The sequence below is a fragment of the Octopus sinensis genome, linkage group LG6 (assembly GCF_006345805.1).
Source record: "Octopus sinensis linkage group LG6, ASM634580v1, whole genome shotgun sequence".
NCBI classification, from domain to species: domain Eukaryota; kingdom Metazoa; phylum Mollusca; class Cephalopoda; order Octopoda; family Octopodidae; genus Octopus; species Octopus sinensis.
In genome coordinates this window covers 36,342,760-36,364,617 of record NC_043002.1, presented here as the reverse complement: position 1 = coordinate 36,364,617, position 21,858 = coordinate 36,342,760, and the positions used below count along the sequence as shown (strand labels likewise).

General features: G+C 33.6%; 1 protein-coding gene across 2 annotated transcripts in view; it reads right to left on the bottom strand.

Annotated features, from left to right (window-relative positions):
• Nucleotides 1-7,137: 7,137 nt before the first annotated feature.
• Nucleotides 7,138-21,858, bottom strand: part of LOC115212817 (syntaxin-16) — a 32,939-nt gene continuing 18,218 nt past the window's right edge. Inside the window, exons 3-8 of one of the 2 annotated variants that reach the window (XM_029781550.2) lie at nucleotides 17,665-17,717; nucleotides 15,819-15,925; nucleotides 13,238-13,400; nucleotides 11,327-11,436; nucleotides 9,792-9,935; nucleotides 7,138-9,202 (exon numbers count right to left, since the gene is read on the bottom strand). In XM_029781550.2, coding sequence (XP_029637410.1) covers nucleotides 9,020-9,202; nucleotides 9,792-9,935; nucleotides 11,327-11,436; nucleotides 13,238-13,400; nucleotides 15,819-15,925; nucleotides 17,665-17,717 — 760 coding nt within the window. In that variant the 3' untranslated portion in view covers nucleotides 7,138-9,019. Of the gene's footprint in view, nucleotides 9,203-9,791; nucleotides 9,936-11,326; nucleotides 11,437-13,237; nucleotides 13,401-15,818; nucleotides 15,926-17,660; nucleotides 17,718-21,858 lie in introns of both variants that reach the window. The other variant, XM_036503835.1, reaches the window with a different exon arrangement.

Genomic DNA, 21,858 nt, shown 5'->3' with positions numbered 1-21,858 from the left:
TTCATCCTTTTGGAGTTGATAAATTAAGTACCAGTTGCATACTGGGGACAAGCTAATCGACTGGCCCCCTCCCCCAAAATTTCAGGCCTTCTGCCTAGAGTAGAAAAGAATATTACAAACCAGAGCCAGTATAAAAATTTAGCTCACTGCATAAATTATGATGCATTGTCTGTATGACAATAAGTCTGTTCGGACTTAAATGAAATGTAAGGAAATTAAAAAGGTTTGCAACTGAATAGTCAGTTTGATGGTGAAATAGGGGATTAATTTATAAAGGCAAGCCATAAAGTTAACAAAAGCATATGAAATAGTAATTTATAAATTATAAACTTAAAAAAATAAAATAATTTAGAATGTTATGTATGTTTTAGATTTCTCCTATGAATATAAAGCTAGATAACATTTCAGTCAATCATATAGACCAATTGGTATTGATAAAGTTTCACTGTAGGTTAGTCTTTATTGAGCAAACCTGTAATCAATGACATTCTAGCCTTGACCATTCTATCTTTTTTTATAGCCAGGGTAACATTATCCAGTCTCTATGACTAACCACATAGAAACCTCCTCTATTAGCTCAATTAATCAATGAAACCTTTCGTGGTAATAAAAAACTCAATGTCAAATACAGACTCATATTTGAATCCTTATCTCACTTATGTAACTAATCCTTAGTTTATTCATCTCAAGATATTGATAGATTGTGACTATCTTTTTATCTGAATTTCTGAGATAATGAATTATAATTATTATACACTAACATATTCAGACCTAATGTTCTCTCCTTAGTTGTTGTAGTCTGTTTTGACTATCATATTCTCTGGCCTTCTTCAAGTGCCTGTCTTATTCAGTAACATTCTCAGAATTTTGAACTAAACTCTTTATTAAATCCACAGATTGTTTTTATTCTATTGTTCATATCAGTTATTCTCCTACTTGCAATGTTGCTTGCTCGCTCTGACATAGAATTACATGTAGAAAGACTGACCTAGGAAGTTGAGCATATGCCTACAAGGTAATCAACACTTATATGCAATATCTCAATGGGACAGAGAATATCCCAGATATAGACAATGGAATGAGAGAAATCTACCCACAAATATCTAATTCAGTTTGAAATTCTGAAAACATTGCTAAATATGATAGGCATCTTAAGAAGATTGGATGGTACAATAACTGAAGCATGACAATAATAACCAAGATGAAAATGCTAGTTTGATTATATCAGTATACAATGATGGTGACTATCGTGTTAAATTGTTAAATTATGCAGCTGTCCTACATTTTTAATTGATTATTTCAGTTATAACTACTGACAGTATCTTGACTCGAATGAATTATGATGCTGCTTTAATTTTATGAGTAGATAGATATATTAATATGTCATGAATTGGCAAATTAATGAAAATGAACAATGTTAGTCTAATAGTCATTAAAAATAGTATATTTATTGGCTCTAGTTAGAATGACATTGATTTTTTTTTTTCATTCTTGTAACATTGGCAATTTGTTCCAATAGAGACATTCTCACAACACTTCTTTTTCTTTCATCTCAAACATGGAATTAATAACAACAAATAGGAATGGATTGAAATAAATAACAAAGAATTCTTAACAATAAGACTGAAGTGAAAAAAATATATGAAATGTTGGAAAAAAAAAATTTTTTTTTCAAAGTATCCCAGGCAAGTTTATGTAAAATCTCTAGAGAAATATTAGACATGCAATGCATATATGATAGTTTTGTGTGTGTGCGCATGCATGTATGTGTGTGTGTGTGCGAGAGAGAGAGAGAGAGAGAGACAGCCTGTTCAGGATGTACATATACACTGTTCAGGATGTATGTATACATTGCTTTCTGAAAGTAGTTTAAAAAAACAATATCTTATTGATTGTGAGGACTGGATTTCTGGCATTATATTCCAAGATTTTCATGAAATTTTCTACCACCAATTTAAGCCAAAACACTAATGTAATAATTTTAGATAAAAATTATACCAACATTTTTTATGAAGTTTGAAATTATATTTCAAAGCAAAGATTTCAGCTGTAGTCATTTAACTTTTTATTTTGTTCCCTATTCTTTTAGCTATTTCTTTTGCAAAGAAGAAACAAGCAGCCAGTTTAATAAAACAACGGTTTCATATAGATAAGTTCTAAAATGCAATGATAATAACAATGATAATAAATCCTTATTAAAGAAACAATGACAATGCATTAACCCTGTAGCTTTTAAACCACCCATATCTGGCCCAAATAATCTGTTTTATCTTCAAACTGAACATGTCCAGTTTCTTAATCTACCCTACTTTCATCATCATCATCATCATCATCATTTAGCGTCCATTGTAAAATTAAACAATCACATCATTGAAATCTCAAAGCTATGAGAAAATGCATGATTAATTCAAAACAATGTGAATAAACAAGCATTAAATTCAATAGAGAAAGCTGAATGCTAAAGAGTTAAAAGACCAACAAGACAACTAAAGGGTAGAGAAAGAAATAATAAAAGGATCACAACAGCCATAGCAAGGTATTATTTAAGGCAATCATAAAGACTGTTGTTAAAGTATAAAGGAAGAGTAGGGATGGTTATAGTGTAGACTTTAACAGTTTTGTTATTACTTATTATGTCCTACAGATGCTGTCAGTAGCCATGTTGTTTATATTTTCACATATAACAATTCTAATGAATTAAATCCTCTCACCAAGGAATTAAAATGCAAAGAATCACACAAAGAGAGAACTGAGAGAAAAGAATTTGTTGCTAATTGTTCTAGACTCTCCTTTACATTTAAAAAAATTTAGACCTTTAAAATGATAAGCTTACAATATAAGTGCATGTACAGCCATGTGGTTGAGAAACACACTTTGCAATCATGGTTTCTGGTTCAGTCTCACTATGTGGAAACTTGGGCAAATGTCTTCTACTGTAGCCCTGGGTTGTCCAATGCCTTGTGAAGGAATTTGGTAGGTGGAAACTGTGTAGAAACTTGTGGCATATATATATGAATGATATGTGTGTGTTTGTTTATGTCCCAGTAACTTTACAGTTTGGCAAAAGAGTGTGACAAAAATAAGTACTGCAGTCAATTTGTTCAACTAAACCTTTCAAGGTAGTGCCCCTTCATGGTCACAGTCCAATGACTGAAACAAGTAAAAGATAAAAGATATTTTACATTAACTTCTTTCAAATAAATCAATTTAGTGAATGAGCTCCATTGCACCCACTTGATATACTCCTCCCACAACACACTACCGTTTTTAAGATATGGTTTCTATTCATACTAAAGTGTTAATGAAATGGCCACAGCTAGAACACTGAAGTCCAAACCAATTTTACATGCTACATATATCTACATGTGTAGGGTACTGAACCTCTCACTATTCATAAGTGTGTGATTGACTACCACAGATCTACTTATGTAGATCAAGCCAGAGCTATTAAACAAGAACATTGAATAAACACTGCAATAAAATCTCAGCTGCCATCTGATATTAAAGAAAACAAATACCAAAGAATTCATCAATATTTATAGAATTATTCAAGTAAAATTACTTGACCACATCTATAGTGTATATGATGAGGAAATTTACTATAAAATCTATTGCGAATATAATTTACAAAAGATTACAAAAATTGCCAACAATTTTAGCCTTGAATACATTACACCCAATATTAGACAGTTATTTAAGAAATGTGTAAATTCTTAAATAATGATTTCTTTGACTTGGCAAAATACTGATTATTTTCGAAGAAGGAGAGAGATATACTTGGTTTTATACAAGGAAGGAAATAGATATATTTGGTTGCAACCATGAAAGGATAAAGGGCAAAATTAATCTCAGCTGAATTTAAATGCAGAACCCACTGTGACAGAAATAAATATTGTAAAGCATATAGTGAAGTGTTTCATCATTTCTACCAGCATTGGGAGGACAGCTCTGCTTTATTTGACTACACTACATCTTTTCTTAAACTGATAATTAATAACTTACATTTGAGCAATTATAAATTTAAATATTCTAACAAATCAAATGAGATATAATAGGTTATGAAAACACTGCAAATCAGTATGTAGCTCAAGAATAGATGCCTCTGTAAGAGGGTGCATATCTCTGACAAACTTTTGCTAGTCATAATTCCCTCAGGAATTATTTGAAAAATACTAATAAACCTAGACACTTACGAGAAACAAACCAGATAGATGAACTCTAACAAAATCATAAGGAAAAAAATTATTAAAAAAATACATACTGAATCAATTCATGCTGCTTTAAAATTTGATATCTTGCCAAAAGAGAAGAGTGCTGCCCATTTTCCTTTAACTAAGTCATTACCTATCATTGATTTATTTCAAACTTGGATCTGATTCTTTTCAGTAGCATAAAGTTGTAAATATTAGCTGCAATGCCGAGTGTAATGTCATGGTAGTTCTTCATAAAACCTAAGTCTCTTTTCTGAGCACTGGTATGATACAACCTTCTCTACAGCTAACTATTGCTCTTTGATGGTATACAGCATTGCAGGCCTCCAAGAGCACATTGTTGAATTTTACCAGTTTCCACACCTCTACAGACATTCCATCCGGACTGCATGCTTTACCATACTGGATTGATTTAAGGGTACCTTGCAGTTCATCGATGGTGAAAGAACCCTTCTTTATGTTGAGTTCTTCAGGAAAGACAAGATCAATATTGCCCTCATTGAAGATGTGAAAGAAAACATACCCTCTGTTCTACTTATCATTGATTTCACAAAAACCTATCGTTCAATTTGTAGAGGGAAATGAGAGATATTGCTACCTTATGGCATTCTTAAAGTAATTGCGAATGTTATATCAGAACATCAAAGCTAAAGTTCATTCAGCAGATGGAGACAGTCGCATTATTCCTTTTCATCATATGCCTTAACTATGTACTAAGGAAAATACTGGACTCAAACAAATTACCTGGGTTTGACTCTTTTATAGAGAAAAATAGATATCCTACCAAGAAAATTGTGGATAAAGATCGAGTGGCATTCTGGTAATAATCAGTGATCAATGTCCTCTTATATGATCTGGAGAAAAATACCAGTGAAAGTGGACTATTTATTAGTGCTGCAAAAACAGCATATAGATCTTACAATCAAGATAAAACAGAAAGCTTGCACTCTCTGAATAGAGAAGAAATTAAAAAAGGTAGAGAATTACAAATACCTTAGCAGTGATATTTCCAAATCCAAGTGTAATATGAAAATCAGTAAAGCACGAGGAGTGCTTAACATTTTTTTTGGATAAGATATAGAAATTTGATCTTCAGCAAAGAACTAAAATAGACTTCCTCAGAGTTGCAGTTGAATCTATTTTAACTTATGGTTCAAATAACATGGATACTTACAGCCCCTATGAAGAAAACTCTAAATGACATGTACATTAGAATGCTCCACATGACTGACAAAGAGCTATACCAAGACAATATATCTCAGGGACAATACAAAAATAAAGGCTGAGATCTATTGGTCACTGCTAATGTAACAAGAAGAAGCTAATAGTTGAAGTTCTGTGACAATCTTCTCATGGTAAACAGGGAAGACATAGACTATCAAAAATCTACATCAACCAATTACTAGAAGACACAGGATGCACAAACCAAGAGTTTAAAAATGCCATGGATGACAGAAAGGGATGGATGATATGTCAGGAATGCTGAGAAATTCTTGATTTACTAAGTAACTATATTAAACTATATTCCTACTGAGACTGACTTTACTATTCAACTTCCTGAAAGTAGGAAGGGGCAATAAAATAAGTACCAAGTACTAGGGTTAATTATAATCCATCGATAATATTCATCCCCAGAATTTCAGGCTGAGTGTCAATGTTAGAAATCATTATCATATAATTAGTTGTTGTTGCTTAGCTTTTGGACAATCCTAATCAAGTAGACCTATGACCATAGGGCATCCCAGACATCACCATCCAGTCTTCTTTATTTTTTAAGTTGATAGGATGTGATTTGAGGGAAAGCGAGCTTCTTTTTTATAGAAGAACAAGTAACCAAGTAGAGGCTCTCTTATTTGGTGCCAATTAGATTGTAATTGAATGTTTCCACTGAAAAGGAGTCTGAGTATGGTGCCAATAATGTTAATCACATTAAAAAAAGGAGAGAACATAAGGATCACAACTACTCAGTTTCCTTTTTTTCACTTTTAGTTCTAAGAGCTTTTCATTAAATTTACAAAAAAAATATCATTAATAAAATCCAATTTTATTGGTCTTTAAAGAGATTAATTACTAAAAGAGAAAAACCAAAATGAGAAACAACTGTTCCTGACTGATTATTAAATCAATAGTTGTTTATTTTTTAAGTCCGGCCGTGTTAATCTGTTGAAAATTGATAAAAGCTTCAACCTGTCAAATGTATAGTGACAGCTGTTCCATTTTGTAACCATTGCAAAATTAAGCAGGTTTTACACACACACACAAACAAAGTTTACAACTGACACCAATCTACATGGAAACAATTGAGGACAGGGACATGTAGTCCTACACTACAAATAAGTACTACATTTTTGATGACTAAGTTCAACGAAATCTAAAATTGCTCATGAATCTTGTCTTGGTATAAAATATTTCTGAAAAGTCAGAAAATATATTTCCGGCTTTAAGATGCAAACTATTTCTTCTATTTAGAGAAAAAAAAAAAAAAGAAAAAAAACGTGTATGTCTGTGTACATGAACAAAACTTGGAATAAAATGAATTTCTGTTATTACTCAGCTTTCATTAACAATAATTTCTTCTGAGTCCTCTGATTATTTTACAAAAAAAAAAAAAAAAATGCAGTTGAATCTCCCAACTCTACCCTGTTTTAAGCTTTTGTTATTTGCTTGAGGTCAGCTTGATTTATGGAATGTATGCACATATACACACAAACATCTGTGCCTGTGTCAAAAGACAGAGAAAAGAATATTGTAACAATTTATACTGCTTTAGTTAAAGAATCTTTGTCTCATTGTTCTATCCAAAAATAAAATCAAGCTAAAACAAAGTGCAGGGAAATCTGAAATACAATATATATTTTACAATATATGTTTGATATTGTCATCATTATTTTTTTAAAGAAAGAGAAAAAAACAAAACAACAAAATCTATGATTAAGATTTAAAATTCTTCATTTTCATAAAATCTTCATTATTAAATATGGTACATCACCCATGACAATTATATACAAAAATATAGAGAAACGATGAAGATTTTTTTCAAAATAACACCCACTCACATTCGCTATGCTAAAGTACTTGATTACATGTGCAAATTTAGATGCACAACATCAAGATATTTCTCTAGCTCAAAGTTTTATCCAGTGGAAAAGGAAAACAAACACTAATCTTACACTAATTCCTTCAGTTTTGGGGGAAGGCTGCTATTCAGGATATTCAATAAGTTTCTTTTTAAAAAAAAACAACAAAAAAACATCACTGTAATCAATCTGAATTCACCAGGTTGGTGTACTCAAAGTCTTAAGTAGATCAGTAATTAGTTGACTGTAAAAAAACAAAATCAGAAAAGAAACTTCTGACATTTACTCTACAATAATGATTATATATATATATATATATATATATATATATATATCCAGTAACTGCCAGCTGTTGTTATCACATTGCTCTTACCAGTATAGAGTAGTACAGTTCACCAATCTAAAGTTGTGTTGTTTACTAAATGGTAGTTAATATTTTCTAAACCAGCAAAACAGTTTACTTGTTGTTGTGTAACAATACTGCTTATACCAATAAGTGGTAGAGTTTATCAGTTGTTATCTAACCAGAATACAATGCCACTAAGGAGTGGTAACATTTACTAGCTGCTATTTAATACACTTTCACAATACTAGAAAAATTAAAAACAAGTTTAAAAAAAAAATGTGTCTGGAAATGTCAAAAGTTTTTGCTAATTCTTCATGTGTACACTTCACCTTATACACAAGTAAACAACACTCTCACTTCACACACAAGTACATAACAACATTCTTGCTTCATGCACAGAACCACAGCCTTTCTCTATAATAAAATTTCTCAAATATAAAAAGAACAAAAAAATTCTAATTCACAAAAATGTAAGCATGAAGTTGGTGATTCAGTAAATTGTTCATCCAGCCAGTATTTCACCTTTACAGTTTTTTTTAGGTGACACATATGTATAATAAATAAACTGTTGGTCCCCCAAACCAGCATGTTGGTGCACCATTTTTATCTTTTTTTTTTTAGTAGAATAACAAAAGAGTATCTGTGTATTCAAGCAGTTGCTTTTTAAATTCATTTTCAAAATCTTCAGATTTTTCTACATTTTATGCAAGAAGTTTAGCACATATATTTTAGCTGATAAAATGTTAGCATTTTTGTAGAAAATTTCGCATTTGAAATGTAACAATACTATACTATAAATTAATAAATAAATTATCTTATATTTGAGAAATATTGGATTAAATAGATTGAAGTTTAAATAATATAAAAGGCAATAATTTTTGAGATGATATAGAAAGCCAGAAGTATATATTATATACACTTGTTTCAATAATCATGCCTTTTTGCTGTGCTTACAATGTGAAGCCTGGTGGAATCAAACTGTTGTGGATATTCCCTTCACATTTATTTAAAAATATTTTTCGCTGTTGCTTTGTCAGATGTGCATGCACATATATACAGTTAAAGTGTTATTTCAACTGACTTTAATTTTCCATCCCACTGACTGGCAACTGGCTTGTTTTAGTATGACAATGAGATCTGTGTACCCAGTGGGAAGACAATGTTTCTGGCTAACTCACCGATATTAACCTCAGTTTATGCTGAACATAGCTAATTGCATAAGCAGATATAATAGGATTTAACTATTATTGAAGGAAAGGGTATGAATTAGAAAGACACACAGCAGTAAATGGTGCCTTGTAATGTAGAGTAAAAGATATATAGTAGAAAATAAATCAGTGTCTGTATGGAGTGAGTTCAGCAATGTGATTGTCTGCAGCATTACCTTAATGTTTAACGGCAATCAATATAATGACGAGAATGATAATGATAATTGAAAGAACAGTTATTATTAGCATTTTTCTGCTCTTCTTTTGATGTGTCTCAGCCTTCTTTAGTTGTACCAAACCTTTTTCCACCTGAACATTGGCCATTTCTACATTGTAGTCAATACGATCTAATATAGTACCCTGAAATAAGAAAGAAACAAACATGAATCAGAAATTCAGACATGGCAGTAATGCAAAACAGAAATGACATCTTGTATGATTGTCAGTAATATGAAAAAGAAACAAAAAAAAAAAAAAGGTAAACATTGAAACATTATTCAGCAATGGTATACAATTAACGGTTAATGAGCCTTGATAGTTTATAACATCAAGTTCTAATCTTACCACATTTACACTGCATTAAACAAAGAAATGCAAAGCTTCATTGTTAAGTCACCATTCAAGTTTGACTTGACATTTAGTTATTCCCCACTAGACTATAGAAATGTTTCATTAGAATTCACTGAAGCTTTGTGTTATGAATTTAATAGGTTTTATAATTTTTTTTTATTCAGACATTTGTTCTGCATTCTTGGAATATTTCTTTTTAACTTGCCTAACACTGAAGATTGATAGCAAAAGTCATAGAGAGAAGTGAATACCTTACACAAGCACACAAGACAATGCTTTAGAATAAAACAGAGCCCTTAATAGAATATCTTAAGCAATCAACTATTATTCTGATTTAAATAAATGTCAAGCTATTAAAAAAAAGTGGAATTTAACTGACCTGATCCACTATCATAGTGGATAAATCTTTGAAAATTTCATTCAAGTCTTGGATGGATGAGACAATTTTGATGATTTCGGTCTCTCTTTGCTGGATTAAAACACTGTTGTCTTCAACAAGCTGCTTCTGGGCACTTGTGAAACTCTACAAATATTGACATTATATTAAATGAGAAAGTAATTTAATATAAAAAAAATGAAGTGTTAAGGAGTTACAAACATTATATAATTTTCAACTTGTTCCAATTTATTTTTCATCCAAATGTTTGAGAATCATTTTAATGACAATATATATCAACCTGTTAATTGTTAATGCACTCATTGTTCTGCATTTATTAAGATTGCACTATCTAAGAAAAGAGAACAGAAGTCATTAAGATATTGTTTTTACCAGCTGAATGCTCTACATATCACAACCTAGGACCATCAGTGCACTTTCTATTGACATCCATTCCATATTTTTGCTATTATCACCTCTTCCCTCATTCACCATAATTATTATCATTGTTCACCCTCACTCTTATTTTACCCATCTCTCTCTACACTTGCAATCCTTAACCCTACCTTTCATGTCACATATCATTTATCCTTCCAGTAATTTCCTAACTACTGTTCCATTCTGCAGCAGTAAGTAATTAAATTAGAATCTTACTACAATCCATATCATATCCACCCTCCTCAAGCTTTTCCCAATTGATAGACACTCATCATTTTTACCATCATTCCCCCATTCATATTTAGCAATGACCACCTCTACCTCAAGTTTATATTGCTCTCTCTCTCTCTCTCTCTCACTCCATACTGAACCCTGTGGATTCTCTGCTTTTTCATTCACCTTCTTGGACAAGTTATCTTAAGGGTACAGTCTGATAATTCATCACCACTATATTCACTCCTCTTTCTGGTACTACTCCAGACACCACTCTCACCCATATAAAGTATGAGCTGTCCATGACCCCCATCCTTACAACAAATCTGTCCTTTCTCTTCCCACCATAATTTATCCTCTCAACATCTTGCATAAAGCAACCATTCTAGCTCCTAGTCTTCCTTCCAAATAACGGGACTCTTTAGTCTTGTGAATTTTGATTTTATTAGGTATGAATTCAATACTAATGTACAGTAAATATAATATATATATATAAAATATTTTTGTTGCTTAGAATGATTTAAAATTAATTAAATAACACTATATCTAATAAGTAATCTGATCTAAACAGGTCTAAGCTACATTTCTTGCTTTTCCAGGTGAGAGTTGGTGACAGGAACTGCATATGGCCATAGAAAATCTGCTTTAACAAATTCCATCTGACCCATATGAGAATGTAAAAGTGGATGTAAAGCAATGATGATGATGCATTACTATCTGTTAAGCTGTCAATCAGAATAGACCATTTATATTTGCATTACCTATAAATGAAGATGTCAACAGACCACTTTTATGAATCTCAAAACAAGTGAAAATATACTTAAAGGTAAAAAAAAAATTATGACTCATCAAAATAAGTATAACTGAAATATATGAGGGTTTCTTACCTTATCATAAATCTCTTCCTCTAGTAACAGATCATCATTAAAAAGGCCAGAATCAGCATTGATATTGGCATCAAAGTATTGCTGAGATCGGTCCTCTCTCATCTTTAGCCCTGTCATTTGTGAAAATATGATAATTACAAGTGTAACATAGTTACAGCAAAATATTCAACAGGTATATATATTTGTGTGTGTGTGTGTGTGGTGTGTGTGTGTGTGTGTGTGCATGTATATATGTATGTGTGACTGTTTTTGAGTACTCTTATCTTGATACCATATGATAATTGTAAACAAGCATCACAGCAATACAAAAATTGTCTGGTTATGGGAAAATACTAAATTGCTTGGAGACAAGTGAGGGCCCGCAATAGAAAAGGAATCTAACTGTGGAAAAACCTGCCTTAGCGAGTTCCTTGCAAGCACGGAAAAATGGACATTAAACGATGAAAATGATATATAACTGCGCAGAATCCATCACATACCTGCAATTCAAAGGTCCAGTCATGTCACCTGACTGACCCTGATTTTACTTGAGAATTAAATTAAGGGTACACATGTCTGTGGAATACTCAGCCACTTTTCATGTTAATTCCATGAGAAGGTCATTCAGTTGATTGAACAATTGGCTATTTACGTGTTAATTCGGAACAGAAGAGTGCATAAACAGATGCACACACACACACACACACACACATTCTATTTTTGGCATAGTTTTTTTGGCTGGAAGCCCTTCCCATTATTATCAACTATTTTACAGATATTTTCTGCTCCATCAGCACTAAAGGAACTGGCTTGTTTCTAGCAAGCTTAGGGAGTGTTCTCTAGCCTGTAATATCTCTGTTCATATAGAAACGTTGTAGGTTAGAGGCATCAGATGCAGCTATCTCTGGTGCCTCATACACATGAGACACAGAGCAGTTGTCTCAATCTTGACAAGACAATAGTCCTCTCTTCCTTGTGTTAATTTGTCCCAGTCTTTTCCCGAAGTGGATGTATGGGAAGGACAGTTTCTATCACTTGTATCACTATATGCTGTTATCTCATGGTGTAGTGGAGAAAAAGAAAGAGTGACAGGAAAAAATCCCCAGAGTGATAGGAGTGAGAGAGTGATAGAAGAGAGAGTAAAAGAATTGGGCCTGAATAAAAGGAGAAAGAAGAAATGGTAATGCAGGAAAGAGAATGTATGTTAAGAGAGGCAGAGTGAAAAGAGCAGGAGGGAGACAGAGGGAAAGTAATGAAGAGAGTGTAAGATAGGAGAGAGATAGGATGAAAAGAACAGAGATAGCAGAGAGGCCAAGAAAGAGCAATAGAAGTGAGGCAGGTTGATAAAAGAGAGAGTAATAGGAGAGAGAGAGAGGTGTCCCTCTCTCTCATGTAGTTTTTAAAAAAATCAGCAAAAGCCCTGTATTAAGAAATTTTAAAACATGAAAGTAAAATAGTAAGCAATTTCAATACCACATAAGAGAACCATCTGAATGTGGCCGTTGCCAGCGCTGCCCCAACTGGCCTCCGTGCCGGTGTCACGTAAAAAGCACCATCCGATCGTGGCCGTTGCCAGCCTGGCCTGGCCTCCGTGCCGGTGGCACGTAAAAAGCACCAACCGATCATGGCCGTTTGCCAGCCTCGTCTGGCACATAAAAAGCACCCACTACACTCACGGAGTGGTTGGCGTTAGGAAGGGCATCCAGCTGTAGAAACACTGCCAGATCAGACTGGGCCTGGTGCAGCCTTCTGGCTTCCCAGACCCCAGTTGAACCGTCCAACCCATGCCAGCATGGAAAGCGGACGTTAAACGATGATGATGATTTAATAACTGGAGTAGACACAGACAGACATACTCACATGCATGCTGGCCACGCGCTCTCAAAATTGAAAAAATGTAAATAAAGAATAAGAGAAAGAAAACAAACTTACGCTGCAAATATGATGACTGACACCTTTTAAAGTTGGTTGACATTTCTTGAATAGTTCTGGCTAAAGAAGAAACAATATTTTTGCACAGTTTAATCTCTTGTGGTGTTCCACTTTTACTGCGCCGGCTAATTTGATGAATCAGATTCTGACAATGAGTGAAAATCTGAAAAAAAAAAAAAAATGTTTAAAAATGTATAGAGCTGATAGAAACACACATTATATTTTAATAAACTGCCTACAGAATCCTCTTTATTTGATATTTCAGTTGAGGTCTTTCAAATGTTCATAATCTTGTTATTTAACTACAGGTTAGCACTGATCAAGCAGTTCTATGATCAAATGTTTCAGCCATGACCATCCCATTTTCTTTCCAAACACAGTATCTAGAACTGTATAATTCAAATGGGTCTATTTTTTTCTAATGTGGTAAGTTGTTGTTTGAAGGAAATTTGGTTGCATTATCTAGCAGGTGAAGTGGCTACTTAGAGGCTCACTCCAAAGAAACTATGATTTAATTTTGAATTAGGTAAGAAGCTAATGTTTGTCAATGAGATATAATCTTTTGAATCAGTCATAGTATATCCTAGTTCTTATTTCAAAGATTTTGAATGAAAACTTGCATTAGAAGTAGAACCCAGAGTACAAAACAATAAAATTGAATACTGTAAGGCAATTAGTCAGGTGATTGACTCCTTTTGTTAAATTCCTGTCATTTCATCATTAAATATCAGGAAGAAAAAAATGGCTAAATTTTAAGTCCAGTGTAATTACAGTTCACAAACCTCACTATATAATACAAGGGAGCCACTACATGATAGCCCAATGTAATAGAAATAGCAACCAAATCTCCTTTGTATCACATCCTACTGTTTAAAACAAGAAACGTATGCATTATGTAATGTAGTGCAGCATGCCTCCCTAAAACAGTGGGATGATCACAACTGAAATGCTTTTAATCATAAGTTTGCTTAATTGGGACTAAACAACAACTCCCTTTCCTGAAATAGTTCATCTAATTTTGTCACCAACATCAGTGTGAGTCTCCCTTGCTATAACTGCTTTGCTTCTTCATACTTACTAGCTCTCCCATTTTTCATTCCATTTTTAAACTCTGTGTAGAGATTACTTTGGACTCAAACCAAGAATTTAGAACTGATTCAGTGCTGTCACCACTGCTATCATTATCATTTAGCATCCATCTTCCATGCTGACAAAGGTTGAACAGTTTGACAGGGTCTTGCAAGCCAAAGTGCTGTGTCAAGCTCCAATGCTTGCTTTGTCATGGTTTCAATGGTTGAATGCTCTACCAAATGCCAATCAGTTTACAGTGTATTGGGTGCATTTTTTTTGTAGCACTGGCAGTAGTGATGTCATGAGATAACTTGCAAGACGAATAATCTGTAATTATTTCCATTCTGATGGAGACAGTATGTGTTTAGGGAATGATGACTGGTACATCAAGGCACAATAGCAGTAGGACAGGTATGCAACTGTAAGAACAATTACTTTAAGAAAACACCACCCCAATCATGTAATCTTGAGTAAATAGATCTCAGTTCCTCCATCTTACCCCCAAAACAGAATCATCATCATCATCATCATTTAACGTCCGCTTTCCATGCTGGCATGGGTTGGACGGTTCAACTGGGGTCTGGGAAGCCAGAAGGCTGCACCAGGCCCAGTCTGATCTGGCAGTGTTTCTACAGCTGGATGCCCTTCCTAATGCCAACCACTCCGTGAGTGTAGTGGGTGCTTTTTACGTGCCAGACGGGGCTGGCAGACGGCCACGATCGGAAGGTGCTTTTTACGTGCCACCGGCATGGGGACCAGACAAAGCTGGCAACAGCCACAGTTGGATGGTGCTTTTTATGTGCCACCGGCACGGAGGCCAGTCGGGCGGCACTGGCTACGGCCACGTTCGAATGGATCTCTTACGTGCCACTGGCACTGGTATCACAGCTACAAATTCCATTGATGTTGATAGATTACGGTTTTGATTTTGATCTTCACTTGCCTCAACAGGTCTTCACAAGTGAAGTTTTGTGTCCCAAGAAGGAAAGGAATGCATAAGTGGGCTGGCTACATCCCAGGTGTAGGCCACGGGATTATGGCCTCACGTGGCCTTAATATATTTACTAAAAAATACATGCCACATGGGAATTAAGGTACATTTTATAGTTATAAGAGTTACATAAACTACATTTTATGTAACTCTTATCAATGACTATGAACAACTATACACCATTTTTTGGCTCTGATTGAGCAGGTCTTTGATCAAAAGCATTCCAGTAACAATTATCATAACTACTTTTCCAGTAATGTTTCTCAGGATTATATCATCTATATCTTTTTTTAATGCTGGTTAGGGTGTGATTTGAGAAATTTTAGTTGCTATTTCTAGCAGGTCATGTGACTACAAAAAGATTATGCATGTGTATGTGTATGCATGCATGTGTTTACATGTATGTGGTGTGTACACATGATTTCCTGTTAGGGAAATGATTAACAACCATATAAACAACTAGGTTATATAAGAAGTAAATATAGCAACATGAAGACTGGGAAAATAAAAAAAACAGACCTGGGTGATTTCCTGCGTTTGGATTTGTATGACATGCTCCTCATCAATACTGTCATCCATGGTGGGTAGGTTCAAGTGTCTGACCTGAAGAACTGTCAGTTCCTTCACTACAATAGGAAACAGAAAAGGTGAAGGTGAAATCTCTACTTGAGAACATTCTGAGTCACAGACACCAGTCAACAAATAAAAGTAATCTTAAAGATACAGTAAATAAAATAAATAATTTTGGAAATATTTCTAGATTCAATTATAATGCATATTTGAAACCAAAGAGTGACATGAATTAAAATTTCTGCTGGGAGCCAGAGATCAACATTGTTGTCATTGTCATCCTCCTCCTCCTGTTCACCAATGTCAATCTTCCATGCTGCTATGGATTGAATTCCACAGGATCTGGCTAGCACTAGTAACATGCAAGACACGACCCCTACACAGAGTGGGGGTACAGTATTGAGGGAAGAGGCATTGTACCAGGTGTAGAAAAGAGGGACAGGAATAGGTGTCTTGCTGTAGAGGAGATACATGGATACCTCAGCAGGAAAGAGAGAAAAGATGGTGGAGATGAGATATCAGAGTGTACCCTCAAATTACTAGAATTGGATAAAGAAAGAATAAGAAAAGGTAGGGCAGAGAATCAAGGATGGCTGATGAGTAGGTAGGTGGGATGAGGTGAAATGTTGGGAGACAGAAGTGTACATAAGGGTGGATATATTTAGTTACGAAAAAAAAGGGTATCAATGGCAAGGATGAAAGGGCATTCAGGTGAAATAGGAGTTCAATGGATATACAGTGATAAGGGATGACATTGGGCGTGTGGGATGGGTGGCAAGGGGGGTAGTTCCAAGAAGAGGAATTATTGTTAACACAAAAAAGAAGGCATATGTATAGTTCAGCTCTCATATAACTACAGCAATTGAGCAATAGAACTGTAGTCAGAGAGGTGAGAGTGGGGTGGATGTTACAAAGATGATGATTCTTGCATGAATTTTTATTTCAAGCTATAAATATGTCATAAACAAATTCTCTCAGGGAATGTCAGAGTTAACTAAATCTTCTATGTTTACTGTGCTCATAAGGCACAGCAAGATGCAAGGTGCTTTTTAGGCTGTTAATGAGAAGGCCATATAGATGTATGATCAGCAGACTAAGTGGCTAAAAAGAGACTTGCATGATATGTTGGTGCAAGTATAAAAAGTCTCTTTAACTTTCAGACTGTTTACCATCATGCTATGTTTTCATTTTGCATTTTTTTTATTGTGATTGCAATTTCTGCTCTTTATGGCTATGTTGGGGAGGAGTGTAATTACCAGGGGGATGATGGAAAACATGAAGATTATATATACAACTTTGTTAAAAAAAGAGCTATCATTTAATAAGCACAGAAACATTACTATTGAGGTACAAGATTCTATTGAATAAATTAGTGAAGCTTAAATGGACTATTCAGGTTAGAAACAATATTTATTTTTGCAAATTATTCAACAGCATATATATTGATTACTTACAACACTACATTACAAATATTACATCAAAGTCAATAAATTACCTTTCAACAGACTTTACCTAATAAAAATACATGAATGATAAAAATATAATAAAGATATAATATAATATAATTCCAAATGGGCAAAATACCAATAACTTAAACTAATGGCAAAAAAATTACACAAGTGGATATGAATATAACAACAACACAGAAGCTAAAAGTAGTATAGGTAGCTGGTAGAACTGATTCAGAGTAGAAACTTAAGAGAGACAAGTTATACAAGAGAACACATCATCTGATTCTAAAACAATATAGCTTCTCTTTTTAATCACAATGTATATCATCAATGTTTGGACTTACTTTTTTGTTTAATCCGAGATATTTCATATTGTACTTCTTCAACACCATCAACCCTGATGAATGAGAAATTTAAAATAATTGATAATTTGAAGTGGGAGATAGCACCCATAATCTAGTATGGTAGATAGGAATAATTAGATGTATTTAGATAAAGCTGGTTCAATTAATATTTAATTTGTATAATTTTCAGTAAGAAATTAGATGGTAAATTTGAGTTAAAAGGTTATTCTGAAATGTTTTGAGAAAAAAACATGGAGTACAGATATGAAACTGTGGTATTTAATTATTTCCAGAAAATTAATAGAGAAGGTCAGGCAAATACATATAATGCTCTATATGTAACAGAAAAGATGGAATCTGACTCGACTGAAATTTCAACAGAATTACTCAAAACAATTTCTCTAAAGAAGTACTGATATAAATACAAGGTATGTTTCTTCATATTACCTGAAGATTCTTGATCTGATGGAAATTAGTGTGTGTTTATTGCTAAAAGCATGAAGAGCAAAGAAATCATAAGAAATTCCCAGATAAGCTGTAACTAGCCAAACTTGTGACACAGAGAAAAACAGTTAAATATTTGGCAGCAATTTCCAGATGTATCCTAATTTTAACTCTTTACCTTAATAAAAAACTATTTCATTTTAGCATTTACTAAAAGTCACCAATCAGTTTGAGGCCTCTGTAATTGTCTCCCAGTGCACCTCTTTTATCTTTGATGTTGTTGATGCTATGCTAGTCAGCAATGACAACACCTTCCAACAAAACTTGATTTACTAAGAAAGTAACTACTAAAATATTAGTTGATAGCTTTAACATCTCAGCAACTGAACCTGAACCTGCTGTTTTCTATATCTTCATATCTTTAAAGCCTTACTAATTATACTGCAGTTAGCCTCAGAAGCTGGTCTGTTTGTTAGTCCCATACGGAGTAGTCTTACTCTACATTCAACATTCTCTTGTAATCTCTTTTATATTTCCACTTCAACTCTTCATTCAACAACCTCTTATTGTAGCACTTTCCATATCTATTTTCATGATCACTGAAAGTAAGTTCACTATCTTCATTACAAATACATTTTTCCCAACTGACATTCGAATTTATATGATAACTCTGCTTTGGAATTTTGGAACAGTTCATGCTTCTCAATTTTATATCACAGAACTTTAGTAAACCTCTTACTTTTAGTTTCTATCCAAGCTAAATACATGTGACATATTGCATTCTATCAGGCTTTCTTCCAGAAATGTCAGTTTGCTTCTAGCATAGCAAGGATTGTTAGTTACAGGGGAAAAGTATTTTCTGGTATGAAAATCTGGAGAAAATTTTGTGTCACTTCACACTTGACCCAGGAGTTAATTGCTCTCCTCCTTTCCTTTTGCTATACCTTGCACATAGTTCTTATAACACAATATTGCCTGCTGCCTGATTGGGCCATTAGTCCATCCACAAAACTGGTTAATGGCCTGCAGTGGTCTATCTAGTATTTGCAACCAGCTCTCATCTGTGTCATGGTTCTCTTTTCCCTCCTCTCCTATCAAAATATGGAACCTTTACTGCTGTTTGGAAGTCACATCTAAAAGAGTTTAAATGAATTTAAAATTCAGATTGAATGTATTGTGAATGGAAAAACTGGATAGAAGAGTGGCAGAAACAAACAATTATATCTTAGTTTAACCAAAGCAAAAGGAGAAAGTCTTTAAATATATAACTATGTATATATCTCTACTTCATTTAATTGATTCTGATAGATGGAGAAGTACTAATTCTGCCTTTTAATTTCCACTTCAATGGGGAGAAAACATTGAGTGCTAAAGAGCAAGCCATTACAGAGACTGTTAAAGAAACAAGTGGAGTGGCTATGAAGCAACCTTATTGCAAATATTCTGATTCTATCTAAGCTAAGAGTGGATATCTATTGGATGCTGAGACCTAAACATACTCTGATTGTTACAAAAGAGACTGCTATTCATAAAACCATGCAAAAAGTAAATAGCAGAAGATTGAGTGACTTATTGATTATCTAATGACCAGCTATTTATGATTTTCAATACAAGCATTGGAGATCTGTATTTTCAGAAATACTGCTATAAGTAAGATACATCTTTCAGAAAAGATAAGAGTAGCATTGATTTTAGAATTTTTTTAAATAACTACTAGAGAACCTATTCGCTGGTTAGTTTTCTGTTAGTCATAATACACACACACACACATTTCTTGTTGCAGGTAGAAATTGCCTTTCACTTTATTTCACGTTGCTCCAGTTCACTCAGGTGTAGAAATGAGTTGTGATGTCACAGGTGCCAAGTTGTATCAGCTTTTGCCTTTCCCTTGCATAACACTGGTGGCATGGAGGGGAGGCCGGTATGTATACCACCAGTGTTGATCTTCCATAAACAACCTTGCCTGGACTTGTGCCTGAGAGGGTAACTTTCTAGGTGCAATCCCATGGTCAATCATGACCGAAGGGGGTCTCAGCATATATATATATATATATATATATATATATATTGGTGAATTGAAGAAATGGAGCTGAACGCAGATTGAACAGAAATCGTTTTATTTCATTCTACACGTGTTTCGAAAGGCACAAATTACCAAAATCCGATTGAATAATGGGACCATATTGTGTCTTTCTCTTCAGGAAGAAAAAAGGAAATCCGTTGGAAAAACAAAAACAGAACAGAGGCGGAGCTGTTTACTGCTGTTTACTGCTGTGATTTTTGCTACTAAGGTATCGGTTAAACTTTTGATTAATCTACTACAAGATTATTCATCTTTCTATTTCACATAATATATATATATATATATATATATATTATATATATATATATTTATTTATATACACATACATATACATAAAATGTTAATATGAACAGAATAAAACAAGGTTTGCATAAATTAGACAAGTAGTTTTTAAGATATTAGAGGCCTTCAAGGTATAAATACCCGAAACAGTGCATAATGGGAAAATATTCCAAAAATAATTTTAATCCTGAAAGGGAAGAAACTCTTATCTTTCACTTAGAAACAGTGACTAGCTTTTTTACATTCAATGTTTCTATTTTCGTTTTTGTTAATTCATATTTTAATCATTTAGAAACATTTTTAAGTGAATGTTATTTCAAAAATGTAAGCCATTTGTACAGTAAGTATTATATTTTAGTTTTCTTTAAATAGACAATATTCGAATGTTTTTAGAATTATTTTCAAGCGAATATCATTACAAAAATTTTTTTGGCATATTTTAAAATATTTTAAAGTGAAAATGACTTTAAAAATATGGTAAATATTTCGTAAGAGTCCCATTCATAACCTTGATGTGAAATAGTATTTTTTTGAGTGCATTCAATGTTTCTCACCTTCAAAAAGATTTGGCTGCCATTTCTAACTTGCCCTGCTACCACATAACAGCTATTTGAAATAAAGGACCTCAAATATCTGTTACATGGCAGCAGGGTGTGCAAGAAATAGCAGCCAAATCAATGATTTTGATGTCACATTCATCGAATTAACCTGGAAAAGAAAAAACCCCACAAAACAAAATTATGTTTTTGGGAAACTCAGAGTAGTGTAGTCTAGTCTAGTATATATATATATATTTAATTAGAGGTTGTGCTATTCTCTGCTATTCTCTCTGCCATTCTCTACTGCCCAGGGAGAAAATGCTCATTCATAATGTCCACTTCTGGTCATAGTATATATACAAAAATACCTTTCTCACATGTTTCCCCTCTCAGATTTTCATTGCAACTCATTCCAGTGTTGGTGTCTATTGGCACCTAGTTATGCACTGCTAAGCAAAGATATTCTCTCGTTTTCCAGAATTTTTCAGGTCTTGTGCTTGTGTGAAAAAGTATTATCTTTACCATCAAATACTACTGAGGGAAGTCAACTTTGCCTTTCATCCTTTTTGGGTCGATAAAATACAGTAATAGTCATGTACTGTAGTCTATGTAATTGACTGACCTCCTCCCTTTAAAATGGTTAGTTTTGTACCAAAGTTTAAAAGAATTATTGTTATAATTAAGGTGGCAAACTAGCTGAATTGTTAGGATGGCAGACAAAATGCTTTGCAGTATTTCTTGCAATTCATTATGCTTGGCACTCAAATCTTGCTGAGGTCAACTTTGATTTTTATGCCTTTGGGATCAATAAAATAAAGTACTAGTCAAGTACTAAGGGCGATGGTA